We start from the raw sequence: 19,421 nt of genomic DNA, 5'->3' as shown, positions 1-19,421 counted from the left end.
CTTCAGGAAAAAAGGAAGAAAATTTTTATTAGCAGTTCAATTATTGCTTGTTTAATTAAATTATATGTCACATGTTACGCAGAAGCCTTCTTAGCCATTTTATTTAATAGATACATCATGAAGGTATTATTTATTATTTTAGACAAATTATAAGTTTGTTCAGATTTTAACGTAAACAAACAGCAAGAATCCAGAAACTACACCGTATTTCTGCTAGGAGCCTGGGACTTCAGCTATAACATCAAGTCATCAACATCTCCAAAACAGCCGCGCGTGCGCGGAAACACGTGACCTCAATTTCCCGCCGTTTTTACTTTTTATAATTTATATGAATCTGTCGCGAATCAGTCTTTTTCACAAACACTTGAGCTTCAATTCCAGATGTCTATGAAAACCCCACAAAGCAGAAACCTGTTCTTGAGTCTTCTAAAAGGCGCCAAAACACAGTCACAACTCACTCAAACGCACGCCCAAATCATCATCCACGGCTTCCAAAACGATCTGTCAACAGTCACAAAACTCGCCCACAGACTCTCAGACTTCAAAGCCACGTGCTACGCGCGTGCCCTCTTCTTCTCCATCCCTAAACCAGACCTCTTTCTCTTCAACGTCATCATTCGCGGCTTCTCCAATAATGAAATGCCTAAATCATCGATTTGTTTTTATACCCATTTGAGAAAAAACACTGCTCTTACCCCAGATAACTTTACTTACTCATTCGTATTATCCGCAGCTTCGGCTTGCTGTGATCGTAGTATAGGTGTTCTGTTGCATGGACATGCGATTGTCAGTGGTTATGGATCTGATTTGTTTGTTGGGGCTGCTTTAGTTGATCTGTACTTTAAGTTTTCCTGGGTCAAGTCTGCACGCAAGGTGTTTGATAAAATGCCTGAGAAAGATACGGTTTTGTGGAATTCTATGATTTCTGGGTTGATGAAAAATTGTTGCTTTCAGGATTCGATTTGGGTTTTTGGGGACATGGTTAGGAATGGTGGGACCTGGTTGGATTCGACAAGTGTGGCTGCTGTGCTGCCAGCTGTAGCAGAGGTGCAAGAGTTGAGATTGGGGATGGAGATACAGTGCTTGGGTTTAAAGTTAGGGTTTCATGATCATGTTTATGTGCTGACAGGATTGGTTTCATTTTACTCCAAATGTGGAGAGGTTGAGGGGGCGGAATTGTTGTTTAGAGATATTGTTAGGCCAGACTTGATATCTTGTAATGCAATGATATCTGGGTATACTTGTAATGGTAAGACCGAATCTTCGTTGAGACTGTTTAGACAGTTGCTTGCTTCAGCAGAGAGAGTTAATTCAAGTACGATTGTGGGGTTGATTCCTGTGTTTTATCCTTTTGGACATTTACATCTCACTAATTGTATACATAATTTCTGTCTGAAATCTGGTATTGTTTCAAATTCTTCTGTTTTAACTGCTCTAAGTACTGTTTATAGTAGATTAAATGAAATGGAAGCCGCAAGGAAGCTATTTGATGAGTCATCAGAGAAAAGTTTGGCTTCTTGGAATGCCATGATAGCTGGTTATACCCAAAATGGGTTAACAGAGGAGGCAATTTCTCTTTTCCAGGAAATGCAGGCCTCTAAAGTCGCACCAAATCCTGTAACAGTCAGTAGCATTCTTTCTGCTTGTGCTCAACTTGGAGCGATAAGTCTTGGTAAATGGGTACATGAGTTAGTTAAGAGCAGGAATTTTGAGTCTAATATATATGTGTCAACTGCTCTAATTGACATGTATGCAAAGTGTGGAAACATTGTAGAGGCTCGAGACTTATTTGACTTGATGCCACATAAGTCTGAGGTAACTTGGAACACCATGATTTCTGGTTATGGCCTCCATGGACATGGACTGGAAGCACTACAGCTTTTTTCAGAAATGTTGCATTCTGGCATTCGGCCTTCTGGGGTTACTTTTCTTTCTGTTTTGTATGCTTGCAGTCATGCTGGCTTGGTGAGAGAAGGAGATGAAATATTCCAATCCATGATTCACGATCATGGACTTAAGCCCTTAGCCGAGCATTATGCCTGCATGGTAGACATCCTTGGTCGCGCTGGACAATTAGAGAAGGCCTTGGAATTTATAAAGGGATTGGCTGTAGAGCCAGGCCCTGCTGTATGGGGTGCATTGCTTGGTGCTTGCATGATTCATAAAGACACAAACCTAGCCCGTGTGGCATCTGAAAAACTATTTGAATTAGACCCAGAAAATGTAGGATATCATGTCTTACTCTCAAATATTTATTCGGCTGATAGAGACTATGTACAGGCCGCAACAGTTCGACAAGTATTTAAGAAGAGAAAGCTTGCAAAGGCTCCTGGGTGCACTCTAATTGAGGTTGGTGGTACCCCACATGTCTTCACATCAGGTGATCAGCTGCATCCCCAGTCAACTGCAATCTATGCAATGCTAGAGAAGTTAAATGGAAAGATGAGAGAGGCCGGATTTCAGACAGAGACCGTCACAGCTTTGCATGACGTGGAGGAGGAAGAGAAGGAGCTAATGATGAAGGTTCACAGTGAGAAGTTGGCGATAGCATTTGGCCTTATCTCCACTGAACCTGGAACTGAAATTAGGATTATTAAGAATCTCCGTGTTTGTTTAGACTGCCATACAGCAACTAAATTTATATCCAAGGTTACAGGGAGGGTCATTGTGGTTAGGGATGCGAATAGATTCCACCATTTCAAGGGTGGTGTATGTTCATGTGGAGACTACTGGTAAAAAGACACAAATGCATACCAGGTAGCCATTGGTTGGTCCTTCAAATTTGTCTGCTGCACAGCTGCTGTTTAATGAGTCCAAATTTCCTCGAGTCACCAACTATCCAGTGAAACCAGACAGGAAACCCATCCTACATGGCGACAGGAGTGAATGATCCTCCGCTTGGAAGAGAAATGATTCCCGTCTGCTTGTCCAAATAAGTTGTGTGCTGATGGTATTTCCAATTAATCAATTGTACAGGGCAGGACCTCAGCCACAAGAACCAAAAAATTAACAAGGTAAGCCTTATGTTTACTCAGTTTGGTCTCTTCCTCCCCTGGAGGATAAATGTAAGCAACTTTGGTTTCTGCATGTGATACAAGTTCTGCATCCATTTGTTTGATACAGGGGAATCTCATCAGACTTTGATGGTGCCATCAAGGAAAAATGTTCATGGTCAATGACTCATCATGACTCTTACCTCCTACCAAACCACTATTCTTTTTGCCTGGATCCTTTTCCTCACCAACAGGCCTGAAGAAGTATCAATTCATCCCGGCTATGTTGCTTAAGTGGCTGGAAATCTTGCAAGTGAAAACTTGCTGAACTTCAGTTATATCACCCAAAATTCTTCATTTGTTTATTTATTTTCACCATTTTAATTCAGATAAAGAATTCTCGGCGTGCCCAAGATTGAAGAGAGTTTCTATTTCTCTTCATTAAAGAGATTTTTTGTTTTCTTTTACCAGAATTACACTGGAATTTGATAAGAAGGATAGATTGAGATATATTCTTTGTATTCCAACTTTTCTAAGCATATCGTTACTCTTCTTTATATTTATGGAGTGTCAGTTTTCCTTTTATGCCTATATTATTAGCTAGACAACCGATTCGAATTTGATATAAATTTGAGAATTTGAACTTTCCCAGGTCTTTGACGTGATAACCAGACATATCTGAATAAGTAAGTCATACAATTGAACATTGACTCAATCAATTTTTGTATAGTGGTGATGGCTGACGACTCAATTATAATTATAAAGTAGTTATGTCCCCTATAAGCCTATATTTTATTTAAATATAAAACTTAATTAACAAAAAGGAAAATACGAAATAGTTCTATTATTTCAAGTTTTGCTTTGGTTAAATCCTTAAAGGTTTGTCTAATTACAAGCATAGCATAACACCATTGTTTACAAAATAAGCAAAAAAGTCCCGAACAACATTGGGCGCGTTTTTATAAGTTCGGATCCAGCTATGTTGCAACAATAGTACAGTATTACTGTTGTTTTCAGGCATTATCTAGCTAATACATTTGTATAATTATAAATTCAATGGCTGATTTCAACAGTGATACGGTACCACTGTTACAACATAATTTTGCCCTATAAGTTCCACAGATATATAACTTTAACTTTTTGTACAAGTCCTATACATATGGATACGGTGTTACTGTAATTAGTTTCTAATTCGGACTTGATTTTTTTTATTGTTTCCGTACTAAATTTGGTTTCTGCTTCAATTTATTATAATTTTATTTCGTCTCTATAAATATACACATACCCCCCTTTGCTGCCTTTCCTTGCTTGTCGTCTGCTGAATTTTCGTGCCACATGGGTTCAAGATGTAGCCACGCTAAGACTGTGACGAGAAAACAAAACCCTTCTGGGTTACAGCGGGGTTCTGATAATGCGGGTAAAATTATTTGCATACAAAATCATCCCTTTTGTTAATTGTTTCAGTGTTTTATCTATTTTCAATAACAAATCTTCTTTCGTTAATGCTGTTGCTAATGCTTGCTTCAGACAATCATGTTCAGAATCGTTCAGAAAACGTCGAAAATCCTACGGTTTTAGTAAATAAGAATGGGGATCACACAAGAGCAGCATCAACTTGCCTGCAGGTTTCCAAGGGAACGGAGAGGATTCAACAATCTTCGAAAGAGTCGTTTAAGCGGCTGCTTTCAGGCAATCCCGCTCAGGATTCACAAAGTGGAAGTATTTCGAAAATGGTTAAAAATTCTGCATGTACGATTAAGAAGAAGGAGGATCGTCCAAGATTATCTGCAAGCCAAAAGAATCTGAAGGGAAAGGCGAAGATTCAACAATTTGATAAAGATCAACCAAAGCTACCACTTGCTGGCAGAGCTGGCCAGGGCCGGGATTCACATTCACAACGTGAAAATAATTTGCAAAATTCTGCACATTTGTTTAAGAAGAATGAGGATCATACAAATACGGGACCGTCAACAAGCCAAAAGGCTCTCATCAAAGGAAAGGAGGAAATCACTCGGCAATCTGTGAAGAAGAAGCAGCAAGCTGAGAAAGTTACCCCAAAACCAGGCCCCAAGAATCATACTAACAAACCCTCAAAAAAGGGAAATCCCACTTCCACCTCTCCTCCCCGATTTCATATCTTTTGGGATGGTAAGTTCCAAGGTTTCGCGTTGTTTGCTCCGTTCTTATTTGACTGTTATTATCTAAAAGATAAGGACTTTGCTTAGGTTCTGTAAGTGCCACTGGTTCATAGTAACTCAACACTGAGTCAAAGAAATTCGACTTATGAGTTACTGTGAAACATGAAGAGCATGGTATCATAACCAATTTTGACGAATAGGTCTTGTATAAGGAATCAAGATTCCAGACTCAAGACTTGGCTTTGATAGAATGTTAGTCTTGGACAAGGCTTTAAAATGCTCCAACAAGGCTACGTATAATGTGAATAATAATGCTTTGCCAAATGCAGGTTTCGAAGAATCTGAGGAGGAAGCATTAGAACAGACACAGAGATGTTGTTTATGTGATATTGATCTAGCATATGGACCAATCGAAGAGGAAGCAGAAGATGATTATGAACACGAAGAATATGAATATCAAGTGTTCGCTAGACTTCCAGAGGTTGCTGTTCTTGCATGCGGTCATGCCTTTCATGAACAATGCTTGCTCTCAGCCACACCAGAAGAGTTTTCCAGAGATCCTTTGTGCTTTATATGTGCCAGCTTGTGCTAGATCTCCTCCCGCACCCCCCATCATTCAATTAATAGGGCAATCAGAACATAGTCCGTTTGAATGATAAAAGCTTTGATATTGTTTAATCCAATTGCAAGGGTTATTCAATTTTCATTCAAGAATACACACTATGATATTTTCATTCAATTTTCGTTGTGTACAACGGGGCTGTCATTACCTGACTACTGAATTTTTAATGTGGTTAATGGGTTTCTGCCAAAGCAAACCCCGGTAAAATCATTTTCACAAAATTGTAATATACCCAAGACACAAAATACCCTTAAAAAAAAAATGAAAATCAACTGATGCTTGTGCATGAATAACATGGCACCTGGAAGAAGGCCTATCAGCAGATGGAGATCTAATTTACTGACCAAAAGTAAACTTGCTAGGATCGAGATTAAATTTACTTTACTTACAAGTTATAATAAGAGGTTGTTTTACAAGATACCAAGCAAACGCTGAAGCTACCAACACCTACTTCGTTTTTTTACATGGGATATTCTAGCAGGATTCTTCATCAAACCAAATTTCTGAATCCATCTAGACCCCAAGGCTAGCATCTGTTCCGATTGATATTCAGATAATATTAAACACCAGCAATCTTTTCAAATCCACAAGAGCAAAGAGGCTTAATCCTTGGTACTCTTTTAACAAAGAGAGCTAACTATCTAGCTTGAGAGTCACCATCTTCTTCTGATATGTTAAACAAGAATTTTGGAAGAGATGTGATTCTGGGGAGATGAAGCAGCAACTCCCCAAATGAGTCTTTCCTTGACATGCCTGTTGTGGGCTTGCTCCCAGAGACATCCTTAGCATTATCCCCTTCGGAAGGTTTAATATTATCTCTCATTTTGTTATCATGCGTTGATTCCATAGTGTTCAGCTGCACACTCTTTCCATTTACATCATCAGGTCTTCCGTCAGAAGTTTCCCCAATAACTTGAGAGTTTTGGCCTACATCTGGTTGATCCATCTGCAGAAGGCAATAAAGAGAATTGACTCTTGACATAAGGAATTTTTCATCATCAACACCATCATCTGCTGCTGCTTGAGTGTCACTGAAGAGGCACTGAGCAATGTCCAAGAACTTACGGTAGTCTGATCCTTCCTCAGACAGGGGTTGGTTTCCAGAGGTCATCTGTTCTGATATACAATTTCCGATGTGGTTCATAAGATCACTCATAGACATAGAAGGGTGAAGCCCTGGAACTTTAATCTTGTCCCAATTCCTTGGTGCCTTTGAGTTTACTTCACCAATTCCACTCCCTTCAATTGCACGATTGTCCATCACTAGTATTAGAAGGGAAATCAGTGACACATTGAGAAAATAACTAGAATGTGCAATGATAAATGTAATAAGAGCCTACAAGAATTATGGTTTCATAACCAAGATCTTGAGATCACATGATACCAGAATTCGAGCATTCAATAAATATTTAGCAGTGACAACATTCCACAAGAAATTCAACAGTTACTTAAAAGCTAGAGAAATTAGTGAGAACAATGGCTTGCCCGAGAATGCAGTGCTTCACAAATCCAGGGCTATCACAAGTTATAACGTCATCACAAGTACGAGATTTTTTTTCCCAGTATATTTCAATAAAAAAAAACTGTAACAATAAAAACTTAGCAAAGAAAGGATAGAACATTAGAACTTCAGAACTGAGAGAACATATTGTTCTTGTACCTGAGCTGGGAGAGGGGGCTTCCCGAGACATTTGTTCCGATCCAATACCAGAAGGTTCCCCTTTTTCAATTTCTAAGGAAGATGAATAAGCTGCTGGTGATGCTAGATTCTGAAAACCTGAGAAAGATGGACCTTTTCTCTCCAGTTGATCACCTTTAAATTCTTCCGCATCCTCACAGATAGAAGACCTTGGTTCAAAGTATGGTGACTCCAAATTTTTTTCTGGCTGTCGGCTTAAGAAGTTCAAACGCATATCACATTGGATAAGCTTTTCAAAATGTTTGTTCAACAGCCCTTGCGGACACTGCAGAAAATGTTGCCTACAGATCACAATATTAAAATTTTCATCAGTTTTCAGCCTAATAAAACATGTATGAACATCTCATTCAAAAAGAATGCGTAGTAGAAAAGGAATGTGTAAGTCCTTAAGTCTGACAAAATGATTTTGGATAACCAATGTATTCAAAGAGGGCTCATCTTCTCAACTAAAAAGGCACACGAACCCTATCAAAAAAAAAAAAAAAGGCACACAAACTATGCTGAAATCCTTGATAATAAATATAATTATGGGGAAACAAATGGTAGTCCAAGCTTCAAAGATGGAATGTCGCTACCCTAGGTACATTGATCACGATCTATACACAAAATGGATGTATTCAGTACCCCTCAAATAAATTAAACCAAAAAAAAAAATCCCAAGTTTAATTGATAAGAAGAAGCATAACTCACTCATAATACCCAACAAAGAAAACTTCAGCCTCAAAAGTTCATAAAATCATCTGATCAATGCTAAGGTAGAAAAATCACCAATTAAGGAACAAGTATCTAACCTGTGTATGCTAGCCTGCCCATCAGTAAAATCTGCAGTAGCCTGCCATAAAGTGTGCTTCCTAGGCTGCGGATTAGTCTCCCTAAAGAAAAGGGGCTGTCTAGCAAGCTGCAGTACGAAACAGACTACCAATAAATCAATTTATACCATGGAACACAAAAACAAAATCTGTACAATCAGTTGATAACATTACCACAACATTCAAGGTCCCAGGTCCATCATCAGGACAGCTTGCCTTCAGAGCCATAATATCTGACCATTGAATCTCTACTTTGCTCTTGAGACCACCTTCAAGAACTTCCCAAACAAGCTTATGCTTTGCAAAGTAACACTTAGCCACTAAATCACCTTCATATCTCGATTTGTACTGCCACACAAACAAAAAAAAATTTAGTAACTTATTAACGTGCAAAAAAATCAATTAAAAAGACACAACTAAACCAAAACTTGTAGTAATCACCTCCCAACGCCCGATTCTCAGAATTGAAGCAGGAAAATTAGAAGCCTTAAGCTTGTCCGTACTACCAGAAGAACCAGCAGTGGCTTTACTCTCCTTCTTTACTGCAGTAGCAGTACCATTCTCAGTTCCTTGGGAAAGCCTCATTTGAATCAAATCCAACAACGATGGGCTCTTCCTCAGCCGCAGACCCAAAGGACTAGGCTCATCAAGAGGGTTGTATTGAGATGGGGGAATTGGAAACGAATCATTATCATTCCAAGCGCTCCATGCCTGAAAAATAATCACCAGCAATAACACAATAAAAAAAAATATGAATTACATATTGATAATAACCATAACATAATCACCGGGTCAAACTAATACAGAGCCACATTGAAACTAAACAACGTTCACATTTTTATGGCCAATATTTTAATTTTTCATTAATTTCTTTTATTTTCCCAATCTTTCTCGGGAATCAAACATACCTGTTGTTGAAGAGTTGAAGATGGCTTAGATCGCTTATTGAGAGGACCGTGTTCTTCATCTAACGAGTCTTCAACGATCTCTAATTTCACCGGCACCTTCTCCCGACACGACGTCGTCTCAGGATCTGGTTTCGGATTCCCTGATTTCATCAACTGAACCATCAAAAAGATTTGTCGAAATTTTCTCTCGCGCCAAACACAGAACCGAAATTTACGGAAAGTCGGATTTTTCTTTACCAACAAATATTGAAATTTGAGAAAATACGATTTTTTTTTTTAAGTGATATAAATAAGATTGATCGCAGATATAATCGGCAGATTCTCAAACCCTAACTTCTTCAACTTTATATTTTTCCAATTTTTTTTCCTAATTTTCTGAGACAACGAGAGAGACCTTTAACGGTGTTAATATGACGGCGAGCAGGTGCAAAATCCCGCGTTTGCGTACGTAATGACTAAAATAACCCCAAAACAACAGGATTTTAATGGCATCCGAGCGGTGGGAGATTTTGGTAATTTCGAGAATGACGTCGATAGAGCACGTGTTTTATGCACACATATCGTACGAGTTAATGGATATATGTGGGGGCCACGGGCAGCCGTTATGCAGCCGGCGGTCGTTGGCTTGGTCTGATACGTGGCGCAGGATCCTGCAGTAGATCGACAAAAATGGTTCTTCGACTTGACACGTGGACTGTTGAATTGGATGCCGTGAAAAGAAAGTTTTGGGTAAGGGCGGCTGTATTTGGTAATCATGAACTGAGCCGCATTTTTTTTTCCCTTAAATCATTATTATTTTTTTTAAGGAACTTTCTTAATTATTTACTCTGAGGTAATCATGCGATTTGAATGTGAAGATTTTGTCGTTATCCTATTTCATTGTAACAAGGAATTCGAGTATTGGATCTCGAAATCTCACAATTTGACATGTGTTCATTTTCTCAAGTAGGAATACACTGTACTGCACATGAAAGGTCACCCAAGTAATATTAAGAATTTTTATAATTGATTGTCAACACAAGTTTTTATTGACATATTTAATTTGGGATTAAAAAAATAAAGATGTCTGTCATGATTCTTTTAATTATTAAATAATAAAATATTAATTTTACAAATTATGAAATTTATTATTTAATAAATAAATAATATATAATTTTTGAGATTTAAATTGAGATTCAACTATTGAATCTATAACATTATTGCAAAGGTTTGTTATGTTGTTAAGGTAATTTGGCACTCAAGAGACACTTATTGTGGAAAAAAAATAAAAACTATAGCTGTGAAATATAAATTCATCATATAAGTAAAATATGACATTTAAATAATAATTTAATAACAATATGACCTAACCTGACTCGAAAATTTCATGTTCAGATCGGATGTAGATGAATCCCTCAACCTGATCAGATAAGAATTTATTCAATCAGATTGCGTCGAATTACAAGTTTAATTGAGTTTGAATAACTTTTTTTCCAATCTAATTAACTCGAAGTTTGATCTGGATAATCCGAACCCAAATGCGCCCACCCCTAATAAAAGTAACTTTGACTCCAAATTACAAAAATAAGTGTTTATCAAATTCTTTAAAAACGTAACCATAATACTAGAAAAACTCTAAACTTAGTCCACTTTAAGTTCAAAATTCATAACACACCAAAAATAAAACAGTTTAAACTTTAAACGATGTAAAATGTAAGGTAAGTTTTCTCTTATTAGTCCTGTGGTCTATTTGTCGGATTTTTACCTATTTAGGCATTCCTCTTTATATTTTTAAAAGAAAACTTTCCATATTCAGAGACGTATTTACCCATAATATGTTGAAAAGACATCCCTAAGTTGTAGGCAAAGCGTGAAGTCTCTAATAGAACTGGGATTGCTGTTTTATAAGAAATATTAGTACCCCACACACATGTCAAAATGCACAAAGTCGGATTGACCAATGGGATCGATACAACTATCATCAAAATCGTTTAGATCCTAAATAGTATCATCATCATCCGATTACATCAAATTGATGATGAAAGGAAGATGGTGATTGATATGGACAGTTAGATCCTCTGTTAGTACTCTTTTTTTTTTTTTTTTTGTAGCATTTAGATTACGCGGGATTATATAGTATTTGATCTCACTCTCCGAAGTCAAACGGATGGCTACTTGCTCATGTTAATTAATTTTTGCCTTATCTTGGATCCACATGATGGACACTTTTGTTCATAAGCACAAGACTTAAATATATTATCACCGGCGTAATCATGCCGCCGAAAATGACCCAATAGTTGAAGTTATATCATCAGTTATCAAAGATTATTAAGAGATTTTATTAAAAGCACCCACCCGCTAGCCTTGACAACCAACACCAACAAGCATACTGTACTAGTGAACTTTGCTTGATTTTGAGCTTTGTGGTGGAAACATCAGCAAAATAAGAGCCAAAATGATCAATTAGGGTAAATAAAACAATTGCTAGCACTTCGTTGTTAGCAAACAAACAAAATGTGAGAAATTCAGGCTGTCAGGCAAACGGAAATTACATAGGTCGTCTGCAAACTGTGAAAATCACTTCTACTTTGCTTGCCTGTTAACCTTGAGATATGGCAAGCAACCTATAACATTGTCGTAGTCACTTCGGCTAACCTCGTGCTGTTCACAACAAAAAATTAAAGTGACGTCAGAGAGCTAGATCTATGAGATTGCTATAATTCTTACTTGAAAGAAATATGACTGGTTGCTGTGATATAAACATCGAAGCCACCCAGAAAGTTGCATTCCATCTCAAGTCAAACAACAATATAATTAAGAGTACTCAATGTCAAGTAAATGAGTCTACCATAATTACTTTGCATGTCTAAATGCATTTCTCAGATTACATTTTCAATCAGCTGAATTTCACTTAAATCATTTTATATTATCTTCTTATATAAATGAAATGGGTGGTTGGATGGTGATGTCTTCATCAGCCTGTGAGCTCAGCCGCATCCATACGAACTCATCCAAGTTGTTCCACCATCTCTTATTGAGATATCAATAAATAAAACAATCTGTTGTGATGTTCGTATTACTTGATTTAAGTGAAAAAAATAGTAAGAGCTACAGCAAAAGGAACCTCAGGAATATTCTCCCAAGCTCCCCACAAAATGTAGACAGAGCTAAAGAAAAGAGTAATATTCAGTCTCTAGGACAAATTGTTCATACAAATTACCACTCCAGATTTCTTATCAAAGGCAACAGAAAGCTGAATAGCAAACAGACAAGCCGTAAGTAAATAAGGACTGACCCATCAATTTTTTCCCACATGAAAACATTAAAAAGCCAAATGGAAAAATCTAAACTTCTTTTGTGAAGCTAATGTTACATGTTTGCCCCTACTCAAGAACCATCCATTAAAACCACACTCCAGGCCACATAAAACACACTATCATCAACACTTCAGGCATTGAAACCTTGACCAGACAACCGTTGAAGAGCTACTCATCATTGTTTAAGAAACCCCCAGAATTTCTAATCAGAGGCAAATAAATACAAATCAGAAGTCAATTTTTGACGTTCTTTATCTTTTCTTAGGAGTGAGATAGCAAGAATGCATAGTACAACTACATTTTGAAAAAAATGTATACTCTTTTGGGGACCAATGAGTTGCCAGCAGAACTAAGAGAAGATAATTCCGGGAAAAGACTTTGACTAACTATTCACTAAATTCTGTTCAATCATTCTGATGAAGGAAATAAAACATTAAGAATCGAAAGATCCAGAATATCAAAAATTTTCAGTCTGTACAGTCACTCCAATTTCTATTAATCCTGAACTTTGAGGAGCAAAGAGAAGGAGAAACCATCTCCATCAAGACAAATAACTATAAGAACCGGAACTCCTATGATCTCCAATATTGTCTTCTCCATGCGCCCACACTCAATTAATCAACTTTCAGAAAGCATTTTAATCACTCCCTACAACAATTACATATGCCCATGCTACCCACAGTCCAAATTCTCTACCTATCAAGTGATTCAATAGTATAACAGATGTTACATTACCAAGCTCCCATTTAATGATAAGCTATTTTGCCCATTCATCTTTGATAGTGTACCTTTGGGCGAAACAAATCAATTTCTCCAGCTGATTTGATACTTTCAGACATTGAAGCACTATTTTCGCGTGATATATTCATCAAATCAATTGGCACAACTCACGTGACACATTACACCATCTCTTATTCTTATCTTGGAGCCTATAACTCAATCTTCCTCAACAAATTGAACACTAATTAATCTGTATTTGTTTTCCTTCTACCAGAACAGCTTCATAATTCACAACACAAATTCTTCCCTTTAGTGAATGTTCCACTGATGATTGTTCAATCAATTCATACAATAGCACAATAGACGGATAAATACAACACATTTACATTGCAATATCACTCAACACGTTATTTTGTTGTTCTTGGGAAAAAAAAGAAAGATAATAAATAAATGAAAAATAAATAAACACCTACAATCAAGAGAGTTTAAGGAAAGCTGACCATTTTAGAGAGGCGTAATTTTCTCTTAGTGTTTTTCTTAGCTAATAAATGCTGCTTTCCAGCTCTCCTCCTCAATATTTTTCCTTTACCAGTCACCCTAAACCTCTTCGCGGATGCCTAAAAACCCAAAAAAACCAAAACAAAGTTAATATCTTGTTACAATATACCAAATTCATTCAATACCCCATTCACTACCCTCACAAGTTAAAACCAAAGAGAAAGAAAAATGACCTTGTGGGTTTTCATTTTGTAACCTTTTGCGGCAAAAACAGTGACCGTTTGAGGCCTATTTTGAGTAACTGTTGTGGGTAAGTTGTTATGACGGAAGAGTAAAGGAGAGGCGGAAATGCTGTAGCTTGAATTGAGTCTGAGCGAGTTGTTAAGCTTGTTGGATAGAGCCAGTCGGAGTGATGAGCCACGAGAGGCTCTCACTGAAGAAGAAGAAGGGCATAGTGGGCAAAATTTTAAATTGAAAGATATCATCGAAGCCATGTTTTCTTTCGTTTCGTTTTATCTTCTGCCAAGGATATTGAAGAAGAAGAAGAAGATGAATTGGTGTTACGTGGAGTAACGACTGATGAATGGTGATTTGTGGATAAAGAGCAATTGAAGAAAGAAACGGAGGCCTCTATCTTTTCTGAAATTTACGATTGAGGACATTGCACATTCATCAAACGCAATGCGCCAGCAATGTTTTCTATTTTTTTTTTCTTCTCATTTTATTTTTTGTCCCTAAAATTACCCATTACAGTCGTAGTACTGCGTCATCCTTTATTTATATACATATATAAATCAAATTATTTAATGAAAAAGGAGGACAAATTTCTATATGAGTATTATCAGTATCATGCGGAATGATTTACTCAAAAGCTAATTACAACTGCTGGGAGTTTCACAAAAGGTCAGAAATCGTCTAAACAACTATAAGCACACAACTGATTCATTCAATTTTACCCATCAGGGCAATTGCTTGCTCTTACATTTGTAAGATCACAAAACAAAATCTTTCCTTGTCATCCTGCTAATCGTCCATTAATCACACTGCTTCTCATTATACATTCTGAAAAGGGTAATTAACAGTTTAACACCATATTTTTGTTTTCTTTTAAGAAAATAGCAGTAACTTGCAGTAACTTGCTCCATTCATCATCGGCAGCTGTGACTGTGATGCAGTACTTCAATGGCACCGGTACCAAGTGGTGGGTGAAGTTCTTTGCTTGTTAACTAACAGTTTAGAAGAAACAAAGATTAACAAGATTTCTGGCTGAACTTTAAACCCTTTTGGACTCCAAGCTTCTGCAGATCATGGTCTTGACACGATTGCTATTGATTCCCACTCCAAACTACATATGACATCCTGCATGACAATACGCATACCCATCAAAATGTTCATTTATTAGATTCCCATAATGCAACGCCAAGTCTGATATGGTTCCTACTCATTACTTACCGAGGGGTTCTGTGGGTCGATGTCAAAGCTGTTGATTGCACATGGTTCAGCCAGAAGTTCGAAGGGTTCTTCGCCTATGTAGTTGAACATTCATACATGATCAGTCACTGTATAAAATATAAATCTCTGTAGTATTCCTTGTTCTCTACAGATCATTAACACTTTCTAATAATGAAACGCGAAAAGCATAACTTCCATATAAGAATGAGAGCTAAGGAGTGAGTGATAGTTGGCAATCTACAATCACTGAAGCAAGAAATTCATACCTTGTTCAACCACAGCAAGGATCCCATCTTCTGAGCAGAACATGGCAGGTAAAACTCGTGAGGATGAAATGTTTGAGGACTTTGTATGGCAGTCATATTGAACCTCCCAAACCTCACTCTCAGATAATGAATGAGTTACAGCCTCTCCTGTTCCAACACCAGAAAGAACAATTGATTGCTGCTGCCATCGAAGATCCCATGCAAATACCGTACCAGAAGAGCCTCCAGCCTACGAGTTGAAGAAAATTAGAACTAAACTTAAAATTCATGCAAACAGTGTTACCTCACATGGTTTGCCACAATAAGAAAGCTAATCCAAGTTTTATAGACTGCAAAGTGATTCATAATCTATATAAAAGTTTCAGTGTCACCAAAGCACAAGCCATTAAGCTTTGCACAGAATGGTTTCAAAAATAAATAAATAAATTGTATGAATAATTATGATTACAATCAGGAAGATCAAGTTATCATTCAAGCCTCATTTCACAATTAAATTAATACAATATGGCACAAGCTTTAACCATTGTTCTGTCACATAAGAAAGTCAATAATTTATTACTTCACCATGAAGCCAATAGCCAAACACAGCAGAGTTACACCAAGTCCACAAACATTACTAGTTTAAATCTAACACAGCCATAGTAGAGCTAAGCACTAAGGAAAAAAACTGCCATCAAATGCTTTTGAATGAAGGTAGAGGGCTATAGTTGACCAAAAGGCATATGCCGCATATCTCATTTTTCATTATTGACTTCACTCAGATGCTTACTAAACAATATAGAAGCTAAGAAGTAAGAACAGAAATAGAAAGGCACACTAGCAGCAAAATTCTAACTACTGAAATGCCAAGTCATAAAGGTATAACATGAGCAAAACAGGGAGGAAACCAAGTCAAAAGCTTCAATAACACCAACTAGATGTGTACCCAACTTCTCAGATATTAGAATTTAAAGAAGCGTGCAGCATCTTACCAGACAAGTATGCTTTCGTGATGGATGAATATCAACAGAATGTATCATTCCAGAGGCTTTTCCTTGAGACCTGCAAAGATACAACCCCAAGCAGTTCATTATCCACAATAAATAATGAGAACCACAGAACATATTTTAAGTTGCAAACAGTAATCGCCAAGCACAGGTCAAGAAAGCATTTCTACTCCAATGTACGTGTAACCTAACATTCAGCTATCGATGCAATCATGCATGACAGACTACTCAAATTTCTACAATAAACTTACAAGCCATTGAATATTCAGGTTTTACTTTAGTAGCTAATCACTAACCACAATTCCACTACACAACAATGATTCCATTCCACAGCAATGTATAAGAATTTACGATCACATAAAGATCACTACTCACCCAAAATTCCCCTTGAATTGCAAAACCGGGCCCCCGCTGCCTGCTCGCCTGAGATCCCACCACTGAAGTCCATAGCCAAAGCCACCGGTAACAAATTCAGTCGGAGACGCCCACTTCACACAATTAAAACCCACCAGTCCATTCCCATCATAAACCCTCTTAAATTCACCGCCGCCAATAACACTCACCAAATTCACTCTTCCATCTTCCCCAACACTCACACAATCGCTCCCCGTCAAATCTACTCCCGAAATGGGCCCCACGTGGAACCCACTATTCTCATCAACTGAAAGCAACACTTGCATTGCCGAGGATAGAACGTGGAGAGAACCGGAGAGGGTTGACGCAGCGACGAGGGATTGGTGGGAGGTGGAAAGAGAGGAGATTCGGGTAGGTGGGGTCCATTGGGAATGTGGGGTCAGGGAAGCTGGTAATGAGATTGAGTGGGTTTCGAGTGATGGGCTGTCGGCGTCGGTGTCGTAGATAGCGAGAACGGCGAGCTTGGACAGCGGAGAGAGCGGCGGAAGCCACCGGACGGCGTCGATGTACTTCGATTGTGGGAACCTGTGGACTTGGGGGGGCGTCCGGACTCCAGTTATCGCCATTAATGGCGTAGATTCAAGGGTTTTGCGATGATGAATGAGAGAGTAGAGCGCGCGGGTTAAGAGGGAGTTTGTGATCAGGTAAAATATCATTAATATCCCTGAACTTTATCAATTAATATTTCGTTTAAGTGGAAAGTATGCATCGATGGCATTTACACAAACTATAGTCACCCGCACAATTATATGTACTTGTAATGTTGTTGTTATACAAGAATTGTTTTAGAAAAATGTGTACACATGATGAATAGTTCGAAGACATGAACGGAAGAGGCTGAGATTTGTTTTCCAATAAGCATTGGTTTAAACAATGGAACATTGGTAACGCCATTGTACATTACATTTATGTCCACAATCACAACATTGTTGCAAGGAATCTTTTGGCTACACACAAGACTTAACAGCAGCACCGGAGGAAGAGGTGCTCGGAGGTTCCTGAACTTCACCACGTTGCTAATTAATCTTCACTCTCGAAGGAACCTCTTGAGTATGAAAGCGGATAGAAACGAACTCTTAATAATTAGCCTCAACAAATGAGTGATGTTCGTGTACCTTTATGTTCCATTTATTAGACAATGGGATTTTGCACATTGGTCATGACAATGTCTTCAAAAATGTGAAATTGGAAGCGATGCCTGCTTGAGAATCAGGCCATGTTTTAGTTCTTACGCCATTTGGTACCTGTGGAAGTGCAATTTCTCACTGTCAATCCAACAACACCTTCCTCCTTTGGATATTTTCCAAGGCCACCAACACTGATCCCGTGTCCCAGTCCACAGAAAACATCAGAAACTAAAAATGTTTTTACTGCCGTGACCAAGAGAGACCCAGTCATCCCCGGTGGCTATCACTGAGTGTATTATTTTCACACCATTTGACCTTCCAATGCGAATTCCATCTGTATTGGGACTATCCTTGATCGTGTGCTGTGATTCTAAAGTTTCTCAGCTTCAAATGGTGGCAACCGAAAATTCTAATATGGAAGTACTTGCTATCAACAGATTTTATTCCAGTAATTATTGAGTCATTCAGGGAATTCAACGGTGTAGACTGTCAAAAAATTAACAAAGCAAGAGCAATTATTTAAGCAATCTTAGGCTAAGAAAACAGAGCAAGCACTGTTAATTTACAAGACTACGAGTGTATTTGGGATTGAGATTGGGTAGCTGTATTTTAAAAGGTACAACACTAAAATGTTTGGTAAACATTAACGGTTGTAGCTTGTAAGCTTTATTGATATAATTTTTTACTTGTATAATAAAAAATTTATTATATTTTTAATAATTTTGTTAAAATTTTTATTTATTAAATATTATTAATTTTTGTTTGATAATTTTTTTTTTCCACAACTATTATAGTTTAAAAATTACAGTATCTCAATCCCAAACGAGATCTACATGCAATGGAAAGCTAGCGTTTGAAACTTTTGTGGCGTTTATTCAGTGGCCATGCGGTTTGTTAGGTAAAATTTTACGTAAATTTTATTAGAACACTCATTACAACTTGTACTCCGGATGTGAGCTTCGCATTGTATTATTAGAATGCAAGTTTTCTCAGGCTTTTGTGGCATTTAACTGAACAGATAAACCGTTTGTTTCTTTAAACAACCAACTCAATTAATCTCCTGGAATGGCGCTTCTCAAGAGTTCGGTGGATTCCACCCATTCTTGGCCAGCAGCTCCTTTTTTTTTTTAAAGATGTTGCCAAAAATTTTACATAAATTTACATCCGGAGTACAGATTTTACGTTTATTATTAGAATGCAAATTGTAACGAGATTTTTAAGAAACAAGCGGTTTGTTGATTCAGTTACATAAATTCAAATATAAATTATTAATAAAAAAAGAAAGAAGTGATCATTAGATTCTTGGTCCCCTGAGCAACATTTGAATTTGTACTGCAGATTCTTTTGTGCAAATAGATACGAATTTGCCTCTGAGCAAACTAAAAGGCCGTCGCTTAAAATCCCACATGGGTAATTTTTAAAAACCTCCCCTGAGGTTCGAGACTGTTGCAAGAAGATGGCCAAAATCATTTTATTTGTAAAAGACCCCCTAC

General features: G+C 37.6%; 5 protein-coding genes across 6 annotated transcripts; 2 read left to right on the top strand and 3 right to left on the bottom strand.

The window, feature by feature from the left end:
* The first annotated feature begins 30 nt into the window (after positions 1-30).
* Positions 31-3,552, top strand: LOC102621469 (pentatricopeptide repeat-containing protein At4g30700). The gene is made up of 2 exons (XM_006473986.4): positions 31-3,014; positions 3,124-3,552. Exon 1 carries the CDS (start codon positions 382-384, stop codon positions 2,734-2,736), a length of 2,355 nt encoding a protein of 784 aa, XP_006474049.2. The 5' UTR covers positions 31-381; the 3' UTR covers positions 2,737-3,014; positions 3,124-3,552.
* Positions 3,553-4,189: 637 nt separating this feature from the next.
* Positions 4,190-5,847, top strand: LOC102626092 (uncharacterized). Its single transcript, XM_006474550.4, has 3 exons — positions 4,190-4,410; positions 4,521-5,141; positions 5,461-5,847. The coding sequence occupies exons 1-3, from the start codon at positions 4,329-4,331 to the stop codon at positions 5,721-5,723; spliced, it is 966 nt and encodes a 321-aa protein (XP_006474613.2). The 5' UTR covers positions 4,190-4,328; the 3' UTR covers positions 5,724-5,847.
* Positions 5,848-6,119: 272 nt separating this feature from the next.
* LOC102622246 (hypothetical protein) lies at positions 6,120-9,555 on the bottom strand. Of its 2 annotated transcripts, none has more exons than XM_006473990.4 (6): positions 9,170-9,555; positions 8,703-8,972; positions 8,436-8,609; positions 8,244-8,350; positions 7,414-7,733; positions 6,120-6,992 (listed from the first exon to the last, which is right to left on the bottom strand). In XM_006473990.4, exons 1-6 carry the CDS (start codon positions 9,329-9,331, stop codon positions 6,391-6,393), a joined length of 1,635 nt encoding a protein of 544 aa, XP_006474053.2. In that variant the 5' UTR covers positions 9,332-9,555; the 3' UTR covers positions 6,120-6,390. The 2 variants fall into 2 exon arrangements, with proteins under 2 accessions (XP_006474053.2, XP_006474052.2); XM_006473989.4 differs by having other exon boundaries at positions 6,120-7,016; positions 9,170-9,552.
* Positions 9,556-11,540: 1,985 nt separating this feature from the next.
* LOC102622751 (50S ribosomal protein L35, chloroplastic) lies at positions 11,541-14,289 on the bottom strand. The gene is made up of 3 exons (XM_006473991.4): positions 13,917-14,289; positions 13,686-13,802; positions 11,541-11,809 (listed from the first exon to the last, which is right to left on the bottom strand). Exons 1-3 carry the CDS (start codon positions 14,175-14,177, stop codon positions 11,732-11,734), a joined length of 456 nt encoding a protein of 151 aa, XP_006474054.2. The 5' UTR covers positions 14,178-14,289; the 3' UTR covers positions 11,541-11,731.
* Positions 14,290-14,597: 308 nt separating this feature from the next.
* On the bottom strand, positions 14,598-17,450 carry LOC102623054 (nuclear pore complex protein NUP43). The gene is made up of 5 exons (XM_006473992.4): positions 16,763-17,450; positions 16,373-16,442; positions 15,402-15,630; positions 15,136-15,209; positions 14,598-15,042 (listed from the first exon to the last, which is right to left on the bottom strand). The coding sequence occupies exons 1-5, from the start codon at positions 17,365-17,367 to the stop codon at positions 14,989-14,991; spliced, it is 1,032 nt and encodes a 343-aa protein (XP_006474055.3). The 5' UTR covers positions 17,368-17,450; the 3' UTR covers positions 14,598-14,988.
* Between the last annotated feature and the right edge of the window lie 1,971 nt (positions 17,451-19,421).

This window comes from Citrus sinensis, chromosome 9 (assembly GCF_022201045.2).
Source record: "Citrus sinensis cultivar Valencia sweet orange chromosome 9, DVS_A1.0, whole genome shotgun sequence".
In the NCBI taxonomy this organism is placed as follows: domain Eukaryota; kingdom Viridiplantae; phylum Streptophyta; class Magnoliopsida; order Sapindales; family Rutaceae; genus Citrus; species Citrus sinensis.
The sequence above is the reverse complement of the archived record's forward strand: the minus strand, read 5'-3'. Positions and strand labels throughout refer to the sequence as shown.